Genomic DNA, 21,419 nt, shown 5'->3' on the forward strand with positions numbered 1-21,419 from the left:
TGAGGAATTATATAAGAAAACACAGCCGAAAAAGAACTTGCTGCAGAAGGTTATAAAATGGAAGCTACAACTATTTGGACATATTTGCAGAATGAACGACGAACGGAAAATCAAGACCCTAGTATTCGGCATAATGGATGTTTCGAATAGAAGAGGCAGACCCCAGAGAGAATGGATAGATGATGTAGTAGGTTGGTGCAGACAGAAACTAAGCCAGTCTGCACTGGATACGAAAAGATGGAAGGAAATAGTGAGAGGCATCAGACACCAACGGGTGCTGAGCCCACAGTTATTGATGATGATGATAGTGAAGGAGGAGAATAACCTACCAGCCCAGGTAGACAGGCTAGCAGTTAGTAAGCTAAAAGCAGCAATGAAGGTGGTTGCACAGATTTGAAAGCCTGAGCCACAACATCCACACTTCTGTCTATATACACAGACTGAGGCCTGGTCTGCATTCAGGTTTGACATAGGTATAGTTACATCACACAGAGTTATGAAAAATGCACACCCCTGGGAAATGTAGTGTAACAACTAATCCCTCCTTTCCACTCCCCACGGGTAGACAGTATTGGGTTGATGGAAGAATTGTAATGTCAACCTAGCTACCGCCCTCCCTTGAGAGAATGGTTCTCCCGTCAGCCCAAGTAGAGTCTTCAGTGAAGCACAACAGCTGCAGCAGTGCCACTATGGTGTTTTGAGTATAGATGAGCCCTGCCATCTGTAGCAAAGATATACCTATAGAGAACTATAAGATTAAACATTGTTCTGGTTGAAATTTTTTGCACTCGAATATAGACAGAGGCCTATTTACAATTAAACTACCCTGTCACCAATGTCCTCTATTAAACGAAAGCCAGCTATGAAAAGGGCTGTTTATGTAGGTGTAATTTCACACACCATTGAAAAGAGGTTCTTGTAAAACATTATGTCCTCAAAAACTGTGGAGAATAAGGGTGTGAAGAGCAATGAATTTACAGCTGAAGAGTGTGATTTCAAAAAAGATTGCACCTATGTTACCTTTTACTTTATTTATCCTCTTCTTCATGCTTACTACCATCTAAATGCATTTATTGTTTCATAGAACAATTGTAGAAGAAACTTTTATTTTGGGGTTATTTTCTCCCAGTAACGTGGCTTACACAGGAGCTGTGCTGTCATTGGTTCCCAAACATTCTTACCAGCTAACTTGACAGAAAGTCAAAGGCCGTGTCTAAACCACAAAATAATTTCAAAGTTGTTTACTTCAAAGGACAACTTCGAAGTAACAGAGTTTGAAGTTGAGTGTCTACATACACCCTATTTCAGAGTTAAACTTTGAAGTAGGGCACTACTCCATTCCTGGGAATGGAGTAAGGACTTCAAAGTTGGGCTGCCTGACTTCGAAGTTAACTTCGAAGTAAGGGGAAATGTGTAGATGCCCTGCAGGCTACTTCAAAGTAGCCCCTAACTTCAAAGTTAACTTTGAAGTTAATTCCTAGTGGTGATCACCCAAAGTTTTAATTAGAGTTCAAGGAATAATGGATTTCTTGGTTTAGTGGCAAAACAGAAAAAAATATGTAGTTTGATTTGAACCAAAACCTATGTTTGCAGTAATTTTCTTCACATCAAAATATCAAGAAAGAAATAAAAAATAGTTCCCAATTGACTGAAACATTTCCTGTTGACTCTCAAAATTTTTTTTGTTTTATTTTGTTTTGTTGTTTGTTTGTTTGTTTGTTTGAAGTTGAGGAATATGCTTCAGTCAACTCTAAACAAGTATTTTTCAGTTTTGCATTTCAATTCAGCCATTTTCAGGTGTCTTCATCCTTTAAAAAAGGGCCAGATTTGAATTTGAAAAACTGTTGAAAAATAAGTCAAAACAAAATGGTTTGACCCTGATTCTTTTTACCAGCTGAAGTTGTTAGTCAAATTGAGCTCAAATACATAAATAGTTTTGGAGTATCAAAAAATTCATTTTGATGTTAAAATAAGTATTAACTAAAAAAAAATCACTCAGCTCTAATGTTAAAGCATTAAGGACCAAAATCTGTGCTCAGTGTAAACGTGCACTGTGCCAGTTTATACTCAGGAGAGAATTTGGACCTTTGTCTTCTGCAAATTTAATATGAACTTCCACAGATTCATTGGATTTCAGTAATGGTTGAACATCTCTAATCTGGAAGTCTCTCATCCAGCAACATCTGTAATCTGGCATGATTTTAGTTAGCTGGACAACCACTTATCATGCGTGTGGCCAAGTTTCTCATGATCACGTATAGTTTGTTTATAGCAACCAGTCCTGGCTCTCAGTGTTCTGTGCTGTTCTTTGGCTGTAATTTACCCCTAAATGTCTTCTAAGAGCTCAATAAGCAGTGGAAGTGTCAGTAATGTGATAGACAGTATTGATTTCCTGTAGTCCAGCAAATTCTCTTGTTCAGCACCAGTAAGATCCCGAAGGTGCTGGATTAGAGAGGTTCGACCTGTACTTGCAACAAGTCTGTTCCCTGCCTTCACAGCTTTGGTTGGGCAGATCCTGTATCTTCTTGTCTTAGCCATAAACCCTGAGTGTGTGTGTTTTTTGCAGCACAGAGGAGCTTATGCAAGTTCAGTAAAAGAAGTAATGAGACCAATGTGGCTAAGGTCTTCTTCTTAGGACAGTTTTTGAGGCATGCTAACAGAATTGCCACCACTTTCATTTCCACCACCTTATGCAATCAAGGGATAATTTAAGCTTCTGCCACTGGGCTAAATCAGCTCTCTGGGAAGTGTGCTGACAAAGCAACTGTAGCTCATTGCAGGACCTGTCGCCCTTCTGCAAACATTCCACTGAAGTGAATGGAAGCTTTGCCTACACAGAGACTGCAAGATTTGATGTTAAGGCTAAGTCTACACAGCAGCGTTATGTCGGAATAACCTATTCTGGAAGAGATTTTCTGGAATACAGTAGACCCCCAAGTTGTGCGTAGGTTGCATTCCTGGGCAACCATGTGTAACTCAAATTTTGCATAAGTTGGGAGGAGTCAGGAACCAGACGGCACCCCGGCTCCTGGCTCCCCTCCACTTGTGGAACTAGGACACTGACCAGCTCAGTGGCACTGGTCAGTTTCCCAGCTCCCAAGAGTGGCGGGAAGCTGGAAGCCAGGCTGCCTCCTGGTTCCCAGCTCCTCGCCACTCATGATTTCAACTTGCATTAATGCAAATAATGTGTAAGTCAAAACTGTGTATGTCGGGAGTCTACAGTATATTATTTTGAAATAGCGCATCTATACATAAAATGTATATTGAAATAGCCTTCAGCTATTTTAAAATATAGCACCACACACAATAGAGCCTATTTCAACTCCCCTCAAAACACTACACCTTATTTCAAAATATCCCCTATTCCCTGTCTACACTGCCCTCCATTCTGAAATATCTGTTTTGCAATAGGCGCTTCTCCTCATAGAAGGAGGTTTACAGAATTCAAAATAGCAGCTTTGTTGTATAAACACTCGCAAAATTATTTTGGAATAGTGGCTGTTATTCTGAAATAACTTTGCTGTGTAGACATACCCCGTGTACCATGTATCTTTATTGATAGGAATTAATGAGAGCTAAAATGAGTGATTCTTGGTATGTTTAGTACAGTGTTCAATGCATACATTTTCTCTTTTCTCACTGTAAGACCAGAGATCCAAATAATACGATATAAATGTGCATGAGCACACTTCCCTGTGGTGGGCACCCATAGTATGTATCTAGCACTCCTTCAGGCCCTATTGTTTATAAGCATCTTAGCCTAGGGTTTATTACTTGTGAACAGATTCTGCCAGCATTATTCATCCTGAGTAATAATTTAAACTACAGATCGATAGCCCTGATATTTTTGGTGGGGTTATCTATGTTATCAGATTTGGAGCAATGTTACTGCAAATGGCCACATGTACTTGTGAATACAACATACCAGAGAAGTGATACCTACATTTATTTTATTAATCTTATTCAGCTATATTGTATGGACATAAGCCCAATTTTTGGCTAAAAACAGCAACAGTGGTTCCCTTACAATAATGCTGGACGGCTATAGCTAAAAAGAACACATTTTAGTCCAGAGTTTCAAGACTCCATTTATTTAAGATGCAGCAGGAAGGACACGTGGGTGCTTAAGAGACTAGATTGGACCCAGGAGAGCGGGTTTTAATTCAGAAAACTTCCTTTGTGACTTCCTTGGGCAAGTCACTTGGTTTCTCTGTTCCTGTTGTAGTATGAGAATTATAGCACTTTGCTATTTCCTATAGGATTTTGTGAGCTATATAGTATAATTTGCTCAGATACTACAAATGGTCATAAAAACACATGAAAAGACAGATCAATTTTTCCTTCTTCTCTCCCACCCTCCCATTATGTTTTGCTTTCATCTTTTGCATATGGTACCTTGAAAATAATAAGAAAATGAAATAAAAGTAACAAACAATGTAGGGAATGTAGGCCTAGGCTGTGATTGTCAAAAAAGCCTAAGATAAGGAGGTATGAATTTCAATGGAAGTCAGGCAACTCATTCAGCTTAGTCTCTTTTACAAATCCCAGCCTCTCTAACCTATGCCAGATCCACACTTGGCCTTAAAGTCAATTCTAGATATGCAGTTCCAGCTACAAAATTTTGCAGCTACAATCGACTTCTCAGGCTGTCCTCACAGAGGGAGGTCAATGGGAGAAACTCTCGCATCAACCTCCCTTATTCCTCACCAGAGTGAGGGGTACCAAGGTTGATTGTCGAGCACTGAGAGTTCGATTTTGCACATCCCCACTAGGTACACAAGATCAAACCCCAGAAGATTGACCCTGACCAGGCCGATCTTCTGTTAAGTATTAGTTACATTACAGTTCAGATCATTCACGCCATTGGAGCTCTTTTCAATCTGTTTTTAGAAAAGGTACAGCTTTTGCTAACGCTATCCAATTGGCGCTCTGGGATTCTTTCAATTCAAAGATCTTGTGAGATGTTAACTTGTACTTAACTAAAAACCACATACCCATATGAGAGTTGTAACTATAACTATGAATAGTATTTTAATTCAGCAGAATTGAGAAAACAGGTTAAAGTAGCAAAATGTCTAGCAAAATGCTCATTAACTTCAATGGGAGAGTGCAAAGGTTCTCTGTTGGCTTGCCTCTGTAATGCTGAAAATGTATTTAATGATACTCCATATCTTTATGAAAAGTATTATTTCTAATATACTGCAAGAGTTCTGTGAGGTTTTCAGAAGCCAGCTGAATTCTTGTTTTCCCTAAGGTTTCTGCTCAAATGAAGAAGGATGCATTTGGGATGCTGTGTGGGTAGCAGTTGAAAGGAAAACACTTTTGACAATTAAATTATGTACTTTGGTCATTTGGTTTTCTTAAAATGCATCCCATATGTGAAGTTTCCCGTATGATTCCAAATGATTATTCTCATTGTCTTTGTTCTTTGAAAACTGTTTGTGGGATAAAGACACACAAAATTTCTGTGGAAAGATAGGGAGCTTCACAATGCTAGGGACATCTGAAACCAGCCCTTTAGAGTGGAAATGTTGCAGCGTTTTTTCCCAAAAGACATGCCTGTGCCTGTAATTTCATGACACACCAATTAACCAAAACTCAAGTTTTGGTTATGTCCCCTGTGATTGTCCTATATCCTTGTTTGTTGTGGTCCTTGTCCCACAAGTCCTGACTAAATCTCTTCACTTAAGCTTGCACCTTCAATTTCTGAAACTTATTTAAAGCTGTTACATGTCCATCATGACCTTTAGCTAGTAGAGCTCCAAAGATAGTTATGCATCTCTATCTGTTTGGGACTCATGACCATTAACCCTCTCCTGGAGTTAGACACCTAAGCCAGGTAAGCCCTTACTCATGAAAAACAGGAGGATGGAGGACAGAGTTCCCTGTAAGCTGAGGGCTTGGGTGACCACCCAGAAGAGATTCAGGTGCCACCCAGTTGTGAGGTGGTGGATTCTCCATCCCTCAAGGTTTTTAAGTCCTAGCTTGACAAGGTCCTGGCTGGGATGATTTAGTTGGGGTTGATCCTGCTTGAAGCAGGTGGCTGGATTAGATGACCTCCTGAGGTCCCTTCCAGCCCTGTGATTCTGTGACTCTGTGATTAGCAGAGCACACACAGCTGCCAGCATATGTTTCTATTGGTGGCGCACATCTGCATATCTTTGGTTCACATAACAAAATTTATTCTGCCCATGGATGGAAAAAAATGGAGAGAACCCTGGAGTGGGAGGGGAGCAGGAGATAGGGAGAGCCCTTGTCGTGCATAGCCCAGTGATTAAGCACTCACACGGGATGTGGAAGACCTGTTTCTAAATCTCCACTCTGCTGGATTTGTAGCAGGGACTTCACTAGGGTCTTCCATATCCCAGGTGACTGGCACTTTTGGTGGTATTGCACCATCTATTGCATCAGTCTCATTCTAGACCAATTAATATGCATGTTTATAGAAAGCAGAATATCTTCAACAGAAGAGAGAGAGAGAGAGAGAGAGAGAGAGAGAGAGAGCCACAGCAGAATACCCCAGTGTACGGGGGCAGGGGGTTAGAGCACTCTCCCGAAAGGGGGGCATGGCAGAAAGAGACCAGGGTTTCAAGACTTTCTCCAAAGCAGGCAGAGTGGGGACTTGTGAACAGCTCTCCAGCATCCCAGACAAGAATACTAACCCCTGAGCTATTGGGTGTTCTAGGATGCACACACATGCAATTCCTGAGCTACTCACCCTGGCTGTCCCATGTGGGGGGCTCTGAGCATGCCTGTCCCCACAGGCTGAGACTGTAGGTGTGATCTGGGATGCCAAGCAGCTCAGGACCAGTAGGATTTAAGTGTTTTGATCATGCAGACTAGGAGGAACCTAGGTGCCTTGAGAAATTTAGGCACCTTCAGGTGGAAGCACTGAAATGGAGAACCCCTTTTGAGGACTTCATTGGCTCCCAGATGCTGGATTTAGGAGCCTACAGTGGCATTCAGTTGCCTAAGTCACTTCATAGATTCAGCCTTTAGATATCATAGTAATGGGCTCACTAGAAAACTTAAAGGTAGCTCTTACCATTCTGTAACAAACATGATAAATGTAATTAAGAAAGGTCATACAAAAGATGTCAAAAGATTCAATGGTGTCCTCAGTTATGCAGATACCTACATCATCAGCCATCTGCATATGGTTGAGTGAAAGAATCTGAAATGCATTAGCCCTGTAATTATCAGCCCTGTCCAGAAGACAACACTCTCCAGGCCTGTTTGCCGACATGTAAATTATACAGCTGCATCGAGCTGTTTGCCAGTGTTTTTGAAAACAACAAAATTGTTGATTCCCTGATTCTTTTTTTCCTGTAAAAGCTCATGTATGCCAAATGAAGCTACTGAGTCTCATTAAAAAAAAACGCTGGTCCAGTCCTGCTTGCCAGTCAATTAATGAGTCCAGGGATATGGTGCAAAATTATCTTGGGATGAGAAACAACAAAAATTACTTTTTTTTTTTTTTATTTAGGGCCCAAAGTAAAATCTAAGTAGGCACCTGCACCTGAAAGGGAAAGAGATGAGAGAAAAAATATTTCCCACTCTCACATGTCCGAATACAAAGCCCCCTGAAGTTACACAGGGTGAGTCTACACTGCAGTTAGACACCTCCCAGGCCAGCTAACTCACAGAGCTTGGTCGAAGGGGCTGTTCAACTGTGGTGAAGATGCCCAGGGATCCTCCCACCTGAATGCCTACATGACCATGAAACCCTAGCCTGAGCTCTGGGAGCATGAGTAAACTGGCCGAGGGCTGGCTGTGGTGGGTTAATTGCTGCGCAGATGTATCCTCTGAGGCTGTGCCTCCACTACTGCTTCTGTCAGTACAACTCGTGTCACTGTGGGGTAGGATGACCAGATGTCCCATTTCTAAAGGGACAGTCCCATTTTTAAGCCCTCCTGCAAGTGTTCTGTTTTTTTTCTTAAGAACAGGCAAATGGGCCCATATTTTCTATCTCTGCTCCCCCGCCCTCACCAGCAGTGCTGTTGTGCCCTGCAGCTGGCTGGATCCCTGCTCACCAGCTGCCCTATCTCCAGCAGGGAGTGGGGAGGGGCGGCAGTGGCTGATGATGGGGGTAGGTGTGCAAGGCTGATGACAGGATAAAGCTGCAGCATGTGGGGCTGGCTGCTCCTCCTGCTCATCTGTCGGCTCTGCCCCACTCTGTGTGCTGGCTCCTGCCAGCAGAGCCCTGCCCCATCCCATTTCCAGTCACCATTGGCCCATTGTCCTCTGTCTTTTTTGTGCCTTCACCCCTGCCCCACCACTTCCTACCAATCCTCCACATCCCAAGTGGGGCACCTCCTGCTCCCAGCACTGTGTGGCGAACCATCCCCTAGTCAATGCCCACAGCTCACCAGGAGCCTGGTCAGCAGGCTCCTTCCTTCCCTCACTGCCTCTGGCTGGGAAGGCACCCTGAGAAAGCCCAGTGAGCTGGCCAGGAGGTGCTGAAACCTGCATGTGCCAATGACCCACCCAGTACTGGCTTGAGGAACCCTCTCCACACTTCAGCTAAGCAATTTCCAGCCTGTTCATACCCCAAACCCACTGGCACCCAACACCCTCTTCACACCAACCCCACCCCCAGTCCTCTATCCTGGGTCCTGCTGCCAGGGAGTGGAGGCCTGTTGTGTTCCCTATACACCCTCCCCTGCCAAGCAATCTTTCTGGCCATCTTCACTAAAGCCCCTGCAGTCAGGTTCCCTAGGTCCTGGGGCACAATGCATTCTTAGGGCTTAAGTCCTTCCTGCCCACACTGCAGCCAAGAACAGGGGGACAGGAGACAGCTGAGTTAATGTGGTGGCTAGGAGCAACCTGGAGGTGTTAGCTGCCTTTTGACACTCTCTGAGCAGGAAGAGACCAGCTGCTTCTAGCTGTCAACTGTGAGGGTAGTCCCTAAAGCCCCTCTCATAATCCCACCCTCGGGGTGTGAATAAGCCACCCAATGAATGACAAAAGTTATACCAACCTAAGCAGCAGTGCGGACAGCACTGTGCCAGTGGGACAAATTCTCCAGCTGATGTAGCTCCCAAGGCTCGTTCGGGTTGGATTAAGTGGGCAGAGAGCTCTCTTCCAGTGGCTTCAAGAGGCTACATTAGAGAACTTACAGTGGCACACCTGTATAGGTGTCATTGTAAACTCTGTAGCATAGCCACAGCCTTGATCTTTTCATTGATTTCAAATGGACTTTGACTTTCATTCTAACGTAGTTTAGGCTTGATCCAAAGTATTGGGTCATTGAGTTTTCCTAATAGGCCAGTGAGTTATCCTACAGTAAGTAGGTTAAAGAACACGGTAAGGCAATTTATGCTCCAGTACCATACTGTTAAAATTACTGATGGGTCTGAACAGTAACCTTCAAAATGGACAATTCTGCACTTCCTAGAAAGACACAGGAGAAAGGGGGAAGCTAACACAGTTTCGCTCTGGACAAAAACATGTATCGGAATTGCTTAACTAAGAAATTTCCCTAATGGACTGAATCAAAATGACCCCTGACTCTTTCTAAGATTTGAAATCCACATGCAAACCTAGATGTGAATAGTGTTGTAAATTTTAATGTAAATGAAAATGTTTCTTGGGAAGCTGGATATTGTATCCAGGTGAAAGCACAGGAGAGTTAGAAATTAGTGAAACTAACGAGCAATGTGAAGTTTAGGACTTGCCTACCTGGCTTCACAGTGCACACTGTAAGGGTGTGAGCTGCATCACCTTGAATGGTATATTCTGGTTCCCTGGTGCAGACTCTACTGGCATGAATTATGAAACACCTAGTTTGTATTAATGCAGTTCTTTTTCAATAAGATTATGTTGACTTGAATCCTTTGGGGGCATGCTGCAATTCACATGCCCACAGTGTGCGCTGTAGGGCCACGTATACTAGTCCCAAAAGGATAAAAACAGTTTGCTGGGCTGTTTGCTAGGCCTTACTGTCTCCCAGTCACAGTACATACTTTTTCTAAATTTTTTTCATTTTTTTTCTTGATGCATCTGAAAGCTTTCCTTTCCATATTATGTGTATAAATTAATATTTTTCACCATTATAATGATTAACAAACTGTACCAATGTGTAGATCTTTTCCACATGAACAACCCATAGAATTTATTAATTGCCTGTGATTTTCACAAGGCTTCTTCAACAGTGCTGTTGTCCCACTGTATTTTAATTACAATAACGCACTTTCATTTTTGTGCTTGTCAGAAACAGATGTTATTTACAAGGAACAGATGGAGAACTCACGTAAGGCATGAATAATAAATAGTTGCTTTAAATCACAATGCTGAAAATAGGCCCAATTTTTCACTAAGTGATCTTTAGTGGACAAAACAAATGCCTAAACACAACCATAAGAACTTCCATATGAAACAGCCATACGAAAAGGCAATGTTCCTACCTCCCGGTTCTTGCTGGTATATAAATGACAGGATTTTAAACTTTATGGCTACGTCTACACTTGGCCAAAACTTTGAAATGGCCATGCTAATGGCCAAATTGGAGAATACTAATGAGGTGCTGAAATGAATATTCAGTGCTTCGTTAGCATGCTGCTGGCCACGGCACTTTGAAAGGGCCGCGTTTCGCTCACTTGTGGCTCGTCTACGTGGGGGGGTCCTTTTCGAAAGGGCCCTGCAAATGTCGAAATCAGCTGATAGGAAAAAGGGGATTTCGAAAAGGACCCCCATGTAGATGAGCTGCCAGTGAGAGAAACGAGGCACTTTCGAAGTGCAGCGGCCAGTAGCAAGCTAATGAGGTGCTGAATATTAATTTCAGCACCTCATCAGTATTCTCCGATTTGGCCATGAGCATGGCCATTTCAAAGTTTTGGCCAAGTGTAGACACGGCCTATGGGAAACAGAAATACATTTTCCTTCCCACCGTGGGCCAAATTCTGCTCCCAAGAGTAGTCAGTCATATGTAAATAAGAATATATTCACTGAAAAATCAGGATTAGTGCCACTGGAAATTTTGGTCCAAGCCTCTCAGGTTACGTTTTAGTCTCCAGTCCTGCAAGTCTTACAAAAATTATCCAGGATTATTCATAGTTCATAAAGTTAAGCACATGCACAATTGTTCATGAACAAGCCTCTTGGAGGATAAGAAAGGATTTTCAAAAACACTTAGCATTGATGTACCTCCCTTCCTACTGACGTTTTAGTACTAAATGCTATTGGAAATCCCAGCCTTAAAATGTGTTTATTTGTAATTTTGAGACTACCTGCTTAAATCAGTTAAGTTACACCAGTGTAAATCAGTGATAAATGAGAGGCTAACCGGGCCCTTTAAATCCTAACATGACAACTCACAATTTGAAGTTTTGATTTAAAACAAAATTAAAAGGATGTCAACATGATCTTGACTCTTTTGTCCCCTATTTCCTGGATGACAAAAATCTACCTTAAAAAAATGCTATCATATTTCAGTTGCCTTTCCACTCAAACAGCAGCCACGGGCCTTGGGGTACAGTGGAAGGGGACCCAGCTCCATGCCCAGGAAGGGGTGGGGCTAAGGGCAGTCAGACCTCAGTTTTGCCCAGACTGCCACACGTTCACGCACACACACACACTCAGAGCTGTGTGCAGCCAAAGCAGCACTGCCATGGCACTTCAAAGAGGCATAACCTCTGGCTGCCACTGCCCAATCAGCGGGCCTGCAGCCAAATTGTGATACACTGGACAGTGGACTGTGAGGGTGACTAGCATAACATAGAAATATACAAAATTGATAACTCGGTTTCATAATGTGATCAGTTTGCTGGACGCATTGACAGAAATACAGGAGGAAAAAGCATAGTGTTGAGGCTGGTACAGTAAATCCCAGGTAGCTACAACATAAGCAGACAGTCATAAGGCTTTGAATCATACCGTTGCTTATCTTTAGTGTTTTTGCTTTTGTTTTGATTTTTTGCATTAAAGAGTCTGAGCCTGAACCCTAAGGCTGTCTGCACTTGCCCTGAACTTGGAAGGGGGCATAGTGATTTTAAGCAGTAAAGGCACTTCAAAGTAGCACACTCACTTCGAAGTGCCCACAGCTACACGGCATGCCGGCACTTCAAAGTTTGACACTTCAAAGTTGTCCTGGGGCAGAATTAGCCTAATGAAGTGCTGCATATGCATCGCAGCACTTGATTAGTATTCTCCAGTCAGGCTGAAGAGGGCGAATGTAGACATAGTCTGAGAGACAAGAGTTCCACTGACTTCAGTAGGAAATGGGTCAGGCTCATAGTGCAGTAGTTTCCTGCCCTTCGAGTTTACAAACATAGAAAAAGAAGTCAGGCCCTGCCTCAGGCTGCTTAAAGTCTAAATTAGACTGGAAGACTGCACCCCATCCGACACAGAACAGCTTAAGGCAGTAAATCACTGAATATCGAGCTGGATAGAGGATGAAAGTGTCATCTTGTGAAAGATTATTGAGATCTTTTGAAATTTGGCTTCATCCTAAATCAGATCAAAAAAGCCAAACATTTCAAAATTGTCAGAAAAGGAAAAATTCTGGAAACAAAACATTCTGTTTCAACATCACCGTTTTTGTTTTGGTAGCTAATATACAGCATTTTAACAATTTTAAACAGTTATTTAAAAGCACACCATTGTTCTGAAACTGAAAGAATAGGACATGCTAACACTGTTGGCATTTTTTCCTGGTTTTAATTCTATAACACAATTTGGGGAAAATCAGTCCAATATGACAGAATCCTTAGATTTAGCAGAACTGAATATTCTGCTGGAAGGTGGTTCTGTCACTAGTTGTAGCTTAATACACTGTGCTTTCACTGGTTTCCACAGGGTGCTGGTGCCTCATTGGCAGGTTTATAGAATTTGGATGTCTATAAACGATGTATGCCTACGTACTGCTTGAGGGCCATGTTGCAATTCTTTACATGGTTTTCAATACTCTCTATCTCTATCTTACCAGCCCTTCTGCTTCCTTGTCTTTTCCCACTCTCTATTGTGCATTGTTTTTCATCATACCAGCTCTCCTGTCTGGAACAGCCTTCCTCTGCTACAGAATGGACAACCTCCATTCTCCCACTTCAAATTCCTCCTCAACGCTTGCATTTTTGTCCTAGCTTGACCATTTCCAGTCTCCCATACCAAATTGTAGTAGACCTAACAGTCACTGTTTTTTAAAAAACAGCTAAACATGCTATCATAACAGTTTTCTTCTCTCTCTTGCTTGTCTCTCGCTACTATTCTCTCTCATTTTCTATGATCTCTCCTGCCTTTATTCAGTTAAGTCTTTTGAGGCACTTTTGTTATAAACCAATGGGTAGTAACAGTCCTGGTCATTCCTCCTACATTTGATGTAGATCTGCCAACATTTACACATAAGTTTACTATGTATTTTCACCTCTATACTCACTAAAGGAATTGTATTATTAGGCACTGGTCTTTATAATGTTGGGATTTGATGTACTTAAGTATTCTGGATAATTGCTGTCTTAACCCTACTCTACGATAAATACCTGCTCCTGTTAGCTGAAACTCCTGATTAGTTTGAAAACAAACAAAAAAAAAAACCCTGGTAAATAGTGATGACTGTTACTGATCTGTTAAATCATTTTCTTTGTTGTTTTCTTTGTTCATCCTTTCCCCCTGCCCCTCAGCAATTACAGTGCATTATTAGGAGTGTGGATCTATGGCTTTTTTGTTGTGGTCTTGCTCATACTGGATCTTTTATATTACTCATCAATGAACTACGATATTTGCAAATTTTACCTGGCAAGGTGGGGGATCCAGGGAAAGTGGATGACGCAGGCACAGAACCGATGGATTAACCCTGCTCGGAATCCAAGCCAAGTACAGACTCAGCCTCAGACTCAGCCTCAAATGTCACAGGCAGTACATACTTTAAAAGGAGATGCTTTAAACCCGCCGTTGATGTCTTTTCAGAGTTCCTCTGCCTGGTAAGTTAAGATATTTTTGCACCGTGTGTGTGTGTGTGTGTGTGTGTTGTAAACATTCATTTGTCTTTTGGAACATCATTATCAATTATACATCAGATCCTCAACTGCTGTATATTGGCATCATTCCACTGAAGTCATCAGCTTCATCCATAGGATCCATCCCATATAAATTCTACAGTCTAAGCTGTATTATAGAATCACCGCTCATAAAAATGCATCAGCTTCATAGAAAATTATGATAAAAATATGATTGTCTCTAGAGAAATATGTGCTGGAGGAAATGGAATAAGCAAATTTACAGCACTGTGAATATAAATAGGTTTTGAAGGATTAGATTTTTATTGGTAAATGTCAGTAAATGTCAACTTCACTGTATGTGTACACACACACACACACACAGAGAGAGAGAGAGAGGAGGAAAAAATATACTTCCTTTGATAACCAAAATATACATACCAGCCAAGTGAGCAAAATTTTGCTTGAGAACATAGAGTTTGATTTAAGGATATTTACTCTGTTTAGTTTGGCATGTCACATTGAGAATTCGTGCTTTAATGATAATAAAACTAACTTTTTAACTTCACAAAAAACAAGCTGTCCTGTCCTGTAGCACCTAATGACTAGTAATTTTATTTATTAGGTAAAAGAGAGTTCATGGGTAAGCCCTACTTCATCAGATTTGGAGCAGATTATAAGAATCAGGGTTTATATATCAGGGAAGGGTGGAGGATGAAGGAAGGAGGAGGAGAGGGAAAAAAAGGGTGGGGAGCAAGACACTGGTCATTATTGTCTGATATCTCTCATTGGCTGACTCTCCATAATTCCTGCATTCTGTTAAAATTAAATAAAGAGTTAAAAAAGCTTTGAAATAAACATTTTAATAAATATTTCCACTTACATGATAAAAATAAAAAATGAATTCTGCCAAGCCTAAGTATAAACAAGGAGTGCACAATCTTTGTTTGTACGGTGTGCAGGGTGGAGTTAATTATTAACCTAGAGTGCAAATGCAATTCTAATGTACCAAAGGTTTTGCCATGTTTAGCAATTAATCTGTTTTCAGTTTAAAAAACAGCACTAACTCCAAGTGCTCAATGTAAACAACAGGAAGTGGGAAACAGTTTTAATTAAAGAGGTGAGAAAACCATGCTATCCACTGAGACACAAAAACAATGTGAAAACTAGCTTAACATCTTATCTGCATAGCCACAGAAATATGGGTGTATGGCCGTGTCTACAGTAGCCCCAAACTTCAAAATGGCCACGCAAATGGCCATTTCGAAGTTTACTAATGAAGCGCTGAAATGCATATTCAGTACTTCATTAGCATGCGGGCAGCTGCGGCGCTTCGAAATTGACGCGCCTTGGCACTGCGCGGCTTGTCCCAACAGGGCTCCTTTTTGAAAGGACCCCAGCTACTTCGAAGTCCCCTTATTCCCATCATGGTTTGTTTTGGCTTCCTGTGAAGAGTTTATGGTCAGGCATTGGAATAGGGGTGGTGTGAACAGGTAAGTGAAAGAAATGTGTAGATCTGGTCATAAATTTTCTGGTGGAAAATGTGCTTAACACACACAAAAAAAAAATCTAATGTTGCGAGCCAGAGGAGTTAGTGGTCAGCAGCCTGCCTCAAAGGTCCTCTCTAGTGTGTTGGTCTCAGGATAGCAGAGAGACAAGGCATTTTGATATTTTAACATTCTTCTGCATAGGTGCATTTGTGAGTGTAGTGATTGTCTGGTTTCACCCACCTAGCTGTGGTTGGGGTATTTGATGTACTGAATGAGGTATACCACATGAGATAGGATACACAGATCCCATTAATCTTGAAATTTGTGTTATGGGGCGGAGGGTATGTATTATCACAACAATGGAGATATGCCTGCAGGCTTTGCTTCTATTGTTCTGGCAGGTGCATTGAGCTGGTATGTCCTAGTTTGGGGAGCTTGCTTCTGATCCTTTCAGAGGAATGGAGGCTGTTCAATGGCCAGAAAACAGGGGTTGGGGAAAGATTTCTTGAAAAATAGGAGAGCACTTCAATCTCCCAGGACACACAGTAGCAGATTTAAAAGTAGCTATCGTGCAGCAAAGAAATTTCAAGAACAGACTCCAAAGAGAAATTGCTGAGCTACAATTCATCTGCAAATTCAATACCCTCAGCTCAGGATTAAACAAAGACTGTGAATGGCTGGCTAAATACAAAAGCAGCTTCCCCTCTCTTGGAGTTCACACCTCCAGATCTACTGATGACAATACAACTCAGCCTGCCTGACTGAGCTAACCTCGTTATCCCCAGCCTTGCTCTGGCCTATTTATACCTGGCCTTGCAGATTTCCAGGACCAGCATCTGAAGAAGTGAGTTAACTCACGAAAGCTCATGCTCTAAACTTTTCTGTTAGTCTATAAGGTGCCACAGGACCCTTCGTTGCTCTACAGATCCAGACTAACACGGCTACCCCTCTGATTCTTTAAAAATGTGATCCCCCAAAAGAATGGGCTGTAACTGGTAATGGCTATACCCCTATAGGTGTGAGTGAAGCTTGGAAGATGACAATTAGGGATACAGCTGCACTTGCTAGCTGAGACAGTTACTTGTCTGTGCACTGCTAGAGCATTTGCTTTGTACCTGCAGGGAGGGCAGGTTTACACTAGGAGTAAAGTTGAACTAAGCTGCAAAACTCCAGCTACCTGAATAGCATGGCTGGAGTCAATGTAACTTATTTTGACTTACCACAGACACCAAAGTGGGGGGAGGCGGTCTTCCACCAACTTCCCTTACTCCTCGCAACCCAGTGGAGTAGTGAGGCCAATGGGAGCAAGAGCAGTGGTCAATTAGCATGTCCCTACGAGACCCACTAAAATTGAATCCAGGGGAACTGGTCTACAGGGCATTGATTTACAGGTAAGTGTAAACAAGCCCTGTGTGTCCGCATATTCCGTGCTGGGCACAGGCATATGCTATGCATAGAAATATACCTTCATCCACACTTTCCCTGTCAGTGGCTGCCCTGTATGCCAACATGTCAGGGCAGTATCCCAGAATCCTGATGCCAGCTATCAGGGTTTTTCTTGAGCTGTCCCGTTTTTGGCATCTGTGTCCAGGCACCATATGGCAAGTCCTGATGGCCAGGTGTAAGTGAAATACATAAATAACACCAACAACCTTATTGTGCAAATTCAATATGTTTTTTAGTACTGAAATGTACATTCTTCATTTGTGTTGCTTTAGATATGTGAAAATATGTACTCTTCATTCATTGAACCTCATATGTCATGTAGCTAAGTTAAGCACTTCCCAGTGTCTTGTTTAGACAGACATATATTACTCCTGGGGGGGACATTATGTGCCTCCCAAAATAAAGATTCTGTGTGAAAAAATTAAGAATTTCCCAAAGTTCTGCCAGTAGTAGTTGAAAAATAATATTTACATCATGTCAGTTTCAATTAGTTTGATACTTTACTTCAAAATTCCTGTCAGTGAGAAACCTCTATGATAACCCAGATCCTATTTCTCTGCCTCCAACCCTTTCCCCTCTTCCCTGCCACCCCGCACCCAAGACCAGCCAGGAGCCAGACGTCCTGAACCCCTCTGCCCCAGAGCCTAGACACCCTCACCTTCTTGCCCTCATTTCAGAGTGTTCCCCTCTAGCAAATACACCCAAATAACCCAATCCCCTGAGCACAGCCCTGGAGCCCCCCCCAGCCTAAATATCCCCACCCCTCCCCCCAGTAGCAGTTATAGTATGCCAGCAGAGCAAGGGCATTACGTCAGCTGGGGGGGGGGCGGCATTTCAGCATGCACACCTGCCCTCCTTTGCTAATGAAAGATGAGTTTTGTCAACAAAGCTGCGTAGTGGTGTAAGGTTTGACACAGCTTTTTTCACCTCTCTGGACGTTTCAGGCAGGTCACAGTTCTTAAGGCACAGGCTGAATTCCTCCCCAGCCTGGGACCAGTCTCCCCAGTACAGAGTCTTTCAAGCAATCTTGTTTCTGGAGAGATGGGGGAGGAGAGAGATGGCCAGAGGCCTTTGCCAATCCCCCTTTTTATATCCTGTCATGGAGCAGGGTCAAGGCCGCATGGCTGCTCTGGAGGCCAAGTGGGAGAGCTGAGGCCACTTAACTGCTTTGGGAATCAGGGGGAGAAGTGGTAGCTTTGGAAAAGGGCTAGCAACCCTGGGGCACAGGGCAATGGCTGATGGCCAGGTGGCCATGGAAGGTGCAGGGCATAGGTTAGAAGACGGGCTGTGGTGGGGTGCCTCCCAAGCCAGCCATTCACCCACCACCCCTATAGATAAAAAGGTAAGCAGGGTTTAAAATCAGGGGACTTCAACTCTGGTATTGGTAAACAAACAGACTTTCTTCAGCATTTGCATGCTACTAGAAAAATAAAATTAAAAGCAGCCAATATGATACTTTATTCCACCTATGGCTGGCGTTGGCTTTATATTCCCCTGCAGTTTCACTTTGATATTGTTGTGCTCTTTGCTTGCTGTTCTAAATTGTTGTGGGCAATTAAACAGCTGCTTGTTCCATTTCGGTGCTGGGAAAAGTGATTCCTGTGTAAACCTGTGTAAAGTGCCCCAGTAATGAAATGTTCAGATTGCACAGTATGACTCCCACTTGGGAAAGGCTGCAGGTAGGGTTTCTGCACTGTTGATTGTTTTATAGTACCTGGCTTGTATGACAAAAAAATAATACGTCTTTTACTTACACAGTTACCTAGAGAAATAGAAGAGTGGCCTAAAGGAAAATACTGTTGGAAACAAAATCACAATGAATGATGAAAGTGATTAAAAGATGTTGCATTGACAAGCTTTTAAATGTATTTCCTTGTTTTGTTTTCTTTTCTTTTTTAAAGGAAACGAAGCAGATGGGTGGATTAGGTGCTTAATAATTAGGCCTTTAAATTCAGTTTACATATTAAAATAAATCTTTCTACCCTAACCATTGATATGATGTACTACTTGTCTTTGTTGCCCATGAGATTTTAATTGCTCCTACTTTCTCTTCTGTTAAGCAAGTGCCTACCACATTAAAGGTGATACTGAAAAGAAATACATATAGTTACTTTCAATTACACTTGGAAATTCAGTCCTCTGAATGAAGTGAAGATGGGTAAATACATTCTTTTTATTGCTGCTATTGTGTGGTTAGAGAAATTGTATAGCATCAGATCTTCATCTACTGTGTATTGTTATCACACTTGGCCTCTTTTCCGCGAGGCTGGGTCAATAGCACGCTGAGATATAATGGGAAACCTGTATCTTGGCAACAGTAAAGAACAGAAATTTCAACTTTTGTCCAAAACTAAAACGAGACCCATATGGCACCTTCTTACTCAGAGGATCTGTGCCCTGTACGGCTATGTCTATGCTACAGAGATCATTTGAAAGAAGTTTTTCCGGAAGGTAGCTTCCAAAAAAACTCCTTTCGAAAGGGTGCGTCCACACACAAAAAAGCAGATTGAAAGATCAATGCACTCTTTCGATAGACAGCATCCATGCAGCCCCAGCTCTTTCGAAAGAATGGGCCTGGGATCGAAAAATCTGGTGCCATGCAGACTCCTCTTTGGAAAGGACGCCACAACCATCTACACATGATTTCTTTTGAAAGAATCTTTCGACGGAAGGCATTTGTCCTGCTCCAAGAGGGGAAGAGCGCTTTTGAAAGATTTACTTTTGAAAGAGTGTGTTTTGTGTCTAGTTGCTCCACAGGATCTTTGAAAAGAACTTGCTTGTGTAGACATGGCCTATGGGTCTGGTGTTGGAATTGTTGACCTTATGACAAGACAAAGAAAGGCTTTAAAACCCCTTTTTACTCCTCTTTTTCACTATGCAACTATGACAGATCCTTAGGACTGGTGCTGTGACCTCAGCTTTGAAACAAGCTCAGGAGGTCCCCTTCCGTGGGCCAGACCTCCTAGGGCAGAGGTGCACAAACTCTGGGCTGGGACTCTCTGGGGCGGGGGAGGGGGTGACCCACACGACCCCACTTTAATCACAGGAATGGATTACAAATAGACTGGGCATTGTGAGGCTGGCAGGGGGTTGGATTTTAAAACAAAACAGAGAGTCCCCCTGTACTGCAAACATTGAAAGCCTTAGCCAGCAGCCTCCACTCCACTCCGGCCTGCCCACCCTGCAGGCAGTGCCACTGCCAGCACGCGTGCAGATATAGGGGCTTATTTCAGATGACAAGTAACAGAGGAAGGGCTGTGACAAATTCCATGGATCAGAAGGGGCAGAAGGATGCATGACTGTGGAGGTTTTCACACCACTGCCCTTAGGGTCTCAGTCTTGCTCCAGAAAAATCCTCATGACCCAAGGACCCAAGCCTGTATGCAGGGGAAGTGTGAGGGATGTAGTCACACACCCCCATATGCTGCCCGATCCCTTCCCTGCTCCACCCCCACCCTGACCTCTGGGTTGGCCAGAGATTACCGGGGCAGGGGGTGAGCAGGTGACAGCAGCAGCTTCAGGGGTTCACCTCCCCACAGCTTCCCTCCTCCCCTTCCACTGCTCTAACTGTGTGGCCTCCCAACTGCCCACAGAGAAGTGGGGCTCAGCAGGTCGGGAGGCCAAGGTGAAGCACTGTGCAGCAAGTCCTGGGGAGGGAGGCTGAGGGGAGGCAATCCTCTGGAACTGCGGTTGCCATCCATGCCCCAGGTAATCCTCCCTCATGGGCCACGTGGGAGAGGGGATCTCGGGGCAAGATGAGGTGGGGTCCTAGGCCAAGCAAAGGGTGATGGGCTTGGGGCAGAGTGGGGGGGACTGTGTTTGGGCAGGGGGAATGTTGGAGCCTTGCAGGTGGGGTGCGGTCTGAATGGGGGTGGGGTGCGGTGTTTGGGCTGGGAGGGGCAAAGGGGGGACAGCTGGAGGCGGGGTGGGAGGCAGCTGGAGAGCCACTGGTGAGGAGAGAAGGGCAGGGCCCACTGTGGGGGTGTGGCCCATATTTACAAAAAAGCAAACACCCTCCCAGAAATGCCTGCATACAGATGGGCCCGAGGCCCTATGGTCCTTTAGGAGTCTTGCATCACACCACAAGCTCTGTTCAGTAAAGCCAACAGAGGCAAAAATCAGTCAGCAAAAATTGCAGAGATCCTCAAACTAGAATTGCCTGGAGGACTCTGGGGTGGGAGGGAGGAGTGGGGTTTCTTCTGTGATTTTTCTCCTTACATGAGGTTGGGAAGCTATTTCTGAGACTGTTGCTGTGTGTGTGTGTTTCATTAAAACATAAAACTCTCTCCCCTGCAAATTGTTCCAGAAGCTGCCTTTTTGCTGGATGACTTTTTGCTCCATTCTTCTGGTAAACTATCTGCCCTTCATTAAACACCTCATCCAAACTAAATTTCCAATTTAAGACATTTTTTCTGTACACCCAGTTCAGAAAATTTGACTAATATATAATTACAATGAGTAAAGTTGTATTGCTCAAAAAAAAAATCAAAGAATAAAATAAAATCCATACTCGGGCAAAACCAAAAGGCAAACTTTTCATGAAGTTTTAAAC

The 21,419-nt window shown here is 43.1% G+C and overlaps 1 protein-coding gene across 11 annotated transcripts in view; it reads left to right on the forward strand.

The window, feature by feature from the left end:
* SHISAL1 (shisa like 1) overlaps positions 1-21,419 on the forward strand; it is a 129,320-nt gene that overhangs the window by 64,993 nt on the left and 42,908 nt on the right. For 8 of the 11 annotated variants that reach the window (XM_075003610.1, XM_075003629.1, XM_075003609.1 and 5 more), the window contains one exon: positions 13,617-13,916. In XM_075003610.1, the coding sequence (XP_074859711.1) occupies positions 13,617-13,916 (300 nt within the window). Of the gene's footprint in view, positions 1-13,616; positions 13,917-18,625; positions 18,846-21,419 lie in introns of those variants that run through there. The other 3 variants (XM_075003656.1, XM_075003647.1, XM_075003685.1) reach the window with 3 other exon arrangements.

Source organism: Carettochelys insculpta, chromosome 1, assembly GCF_033958435.1.
Source record: "Carettochelys insculpta isolate YL-2023 chromosome 1, ASM3395843v1, whole genome shotgun sequence".
NCBI classification, from domain to species: Eukaryota; Metazoa; Chordata; order Testudines; family Carettochelyidae; genus Carettochelys; species Carettochelys insculpta.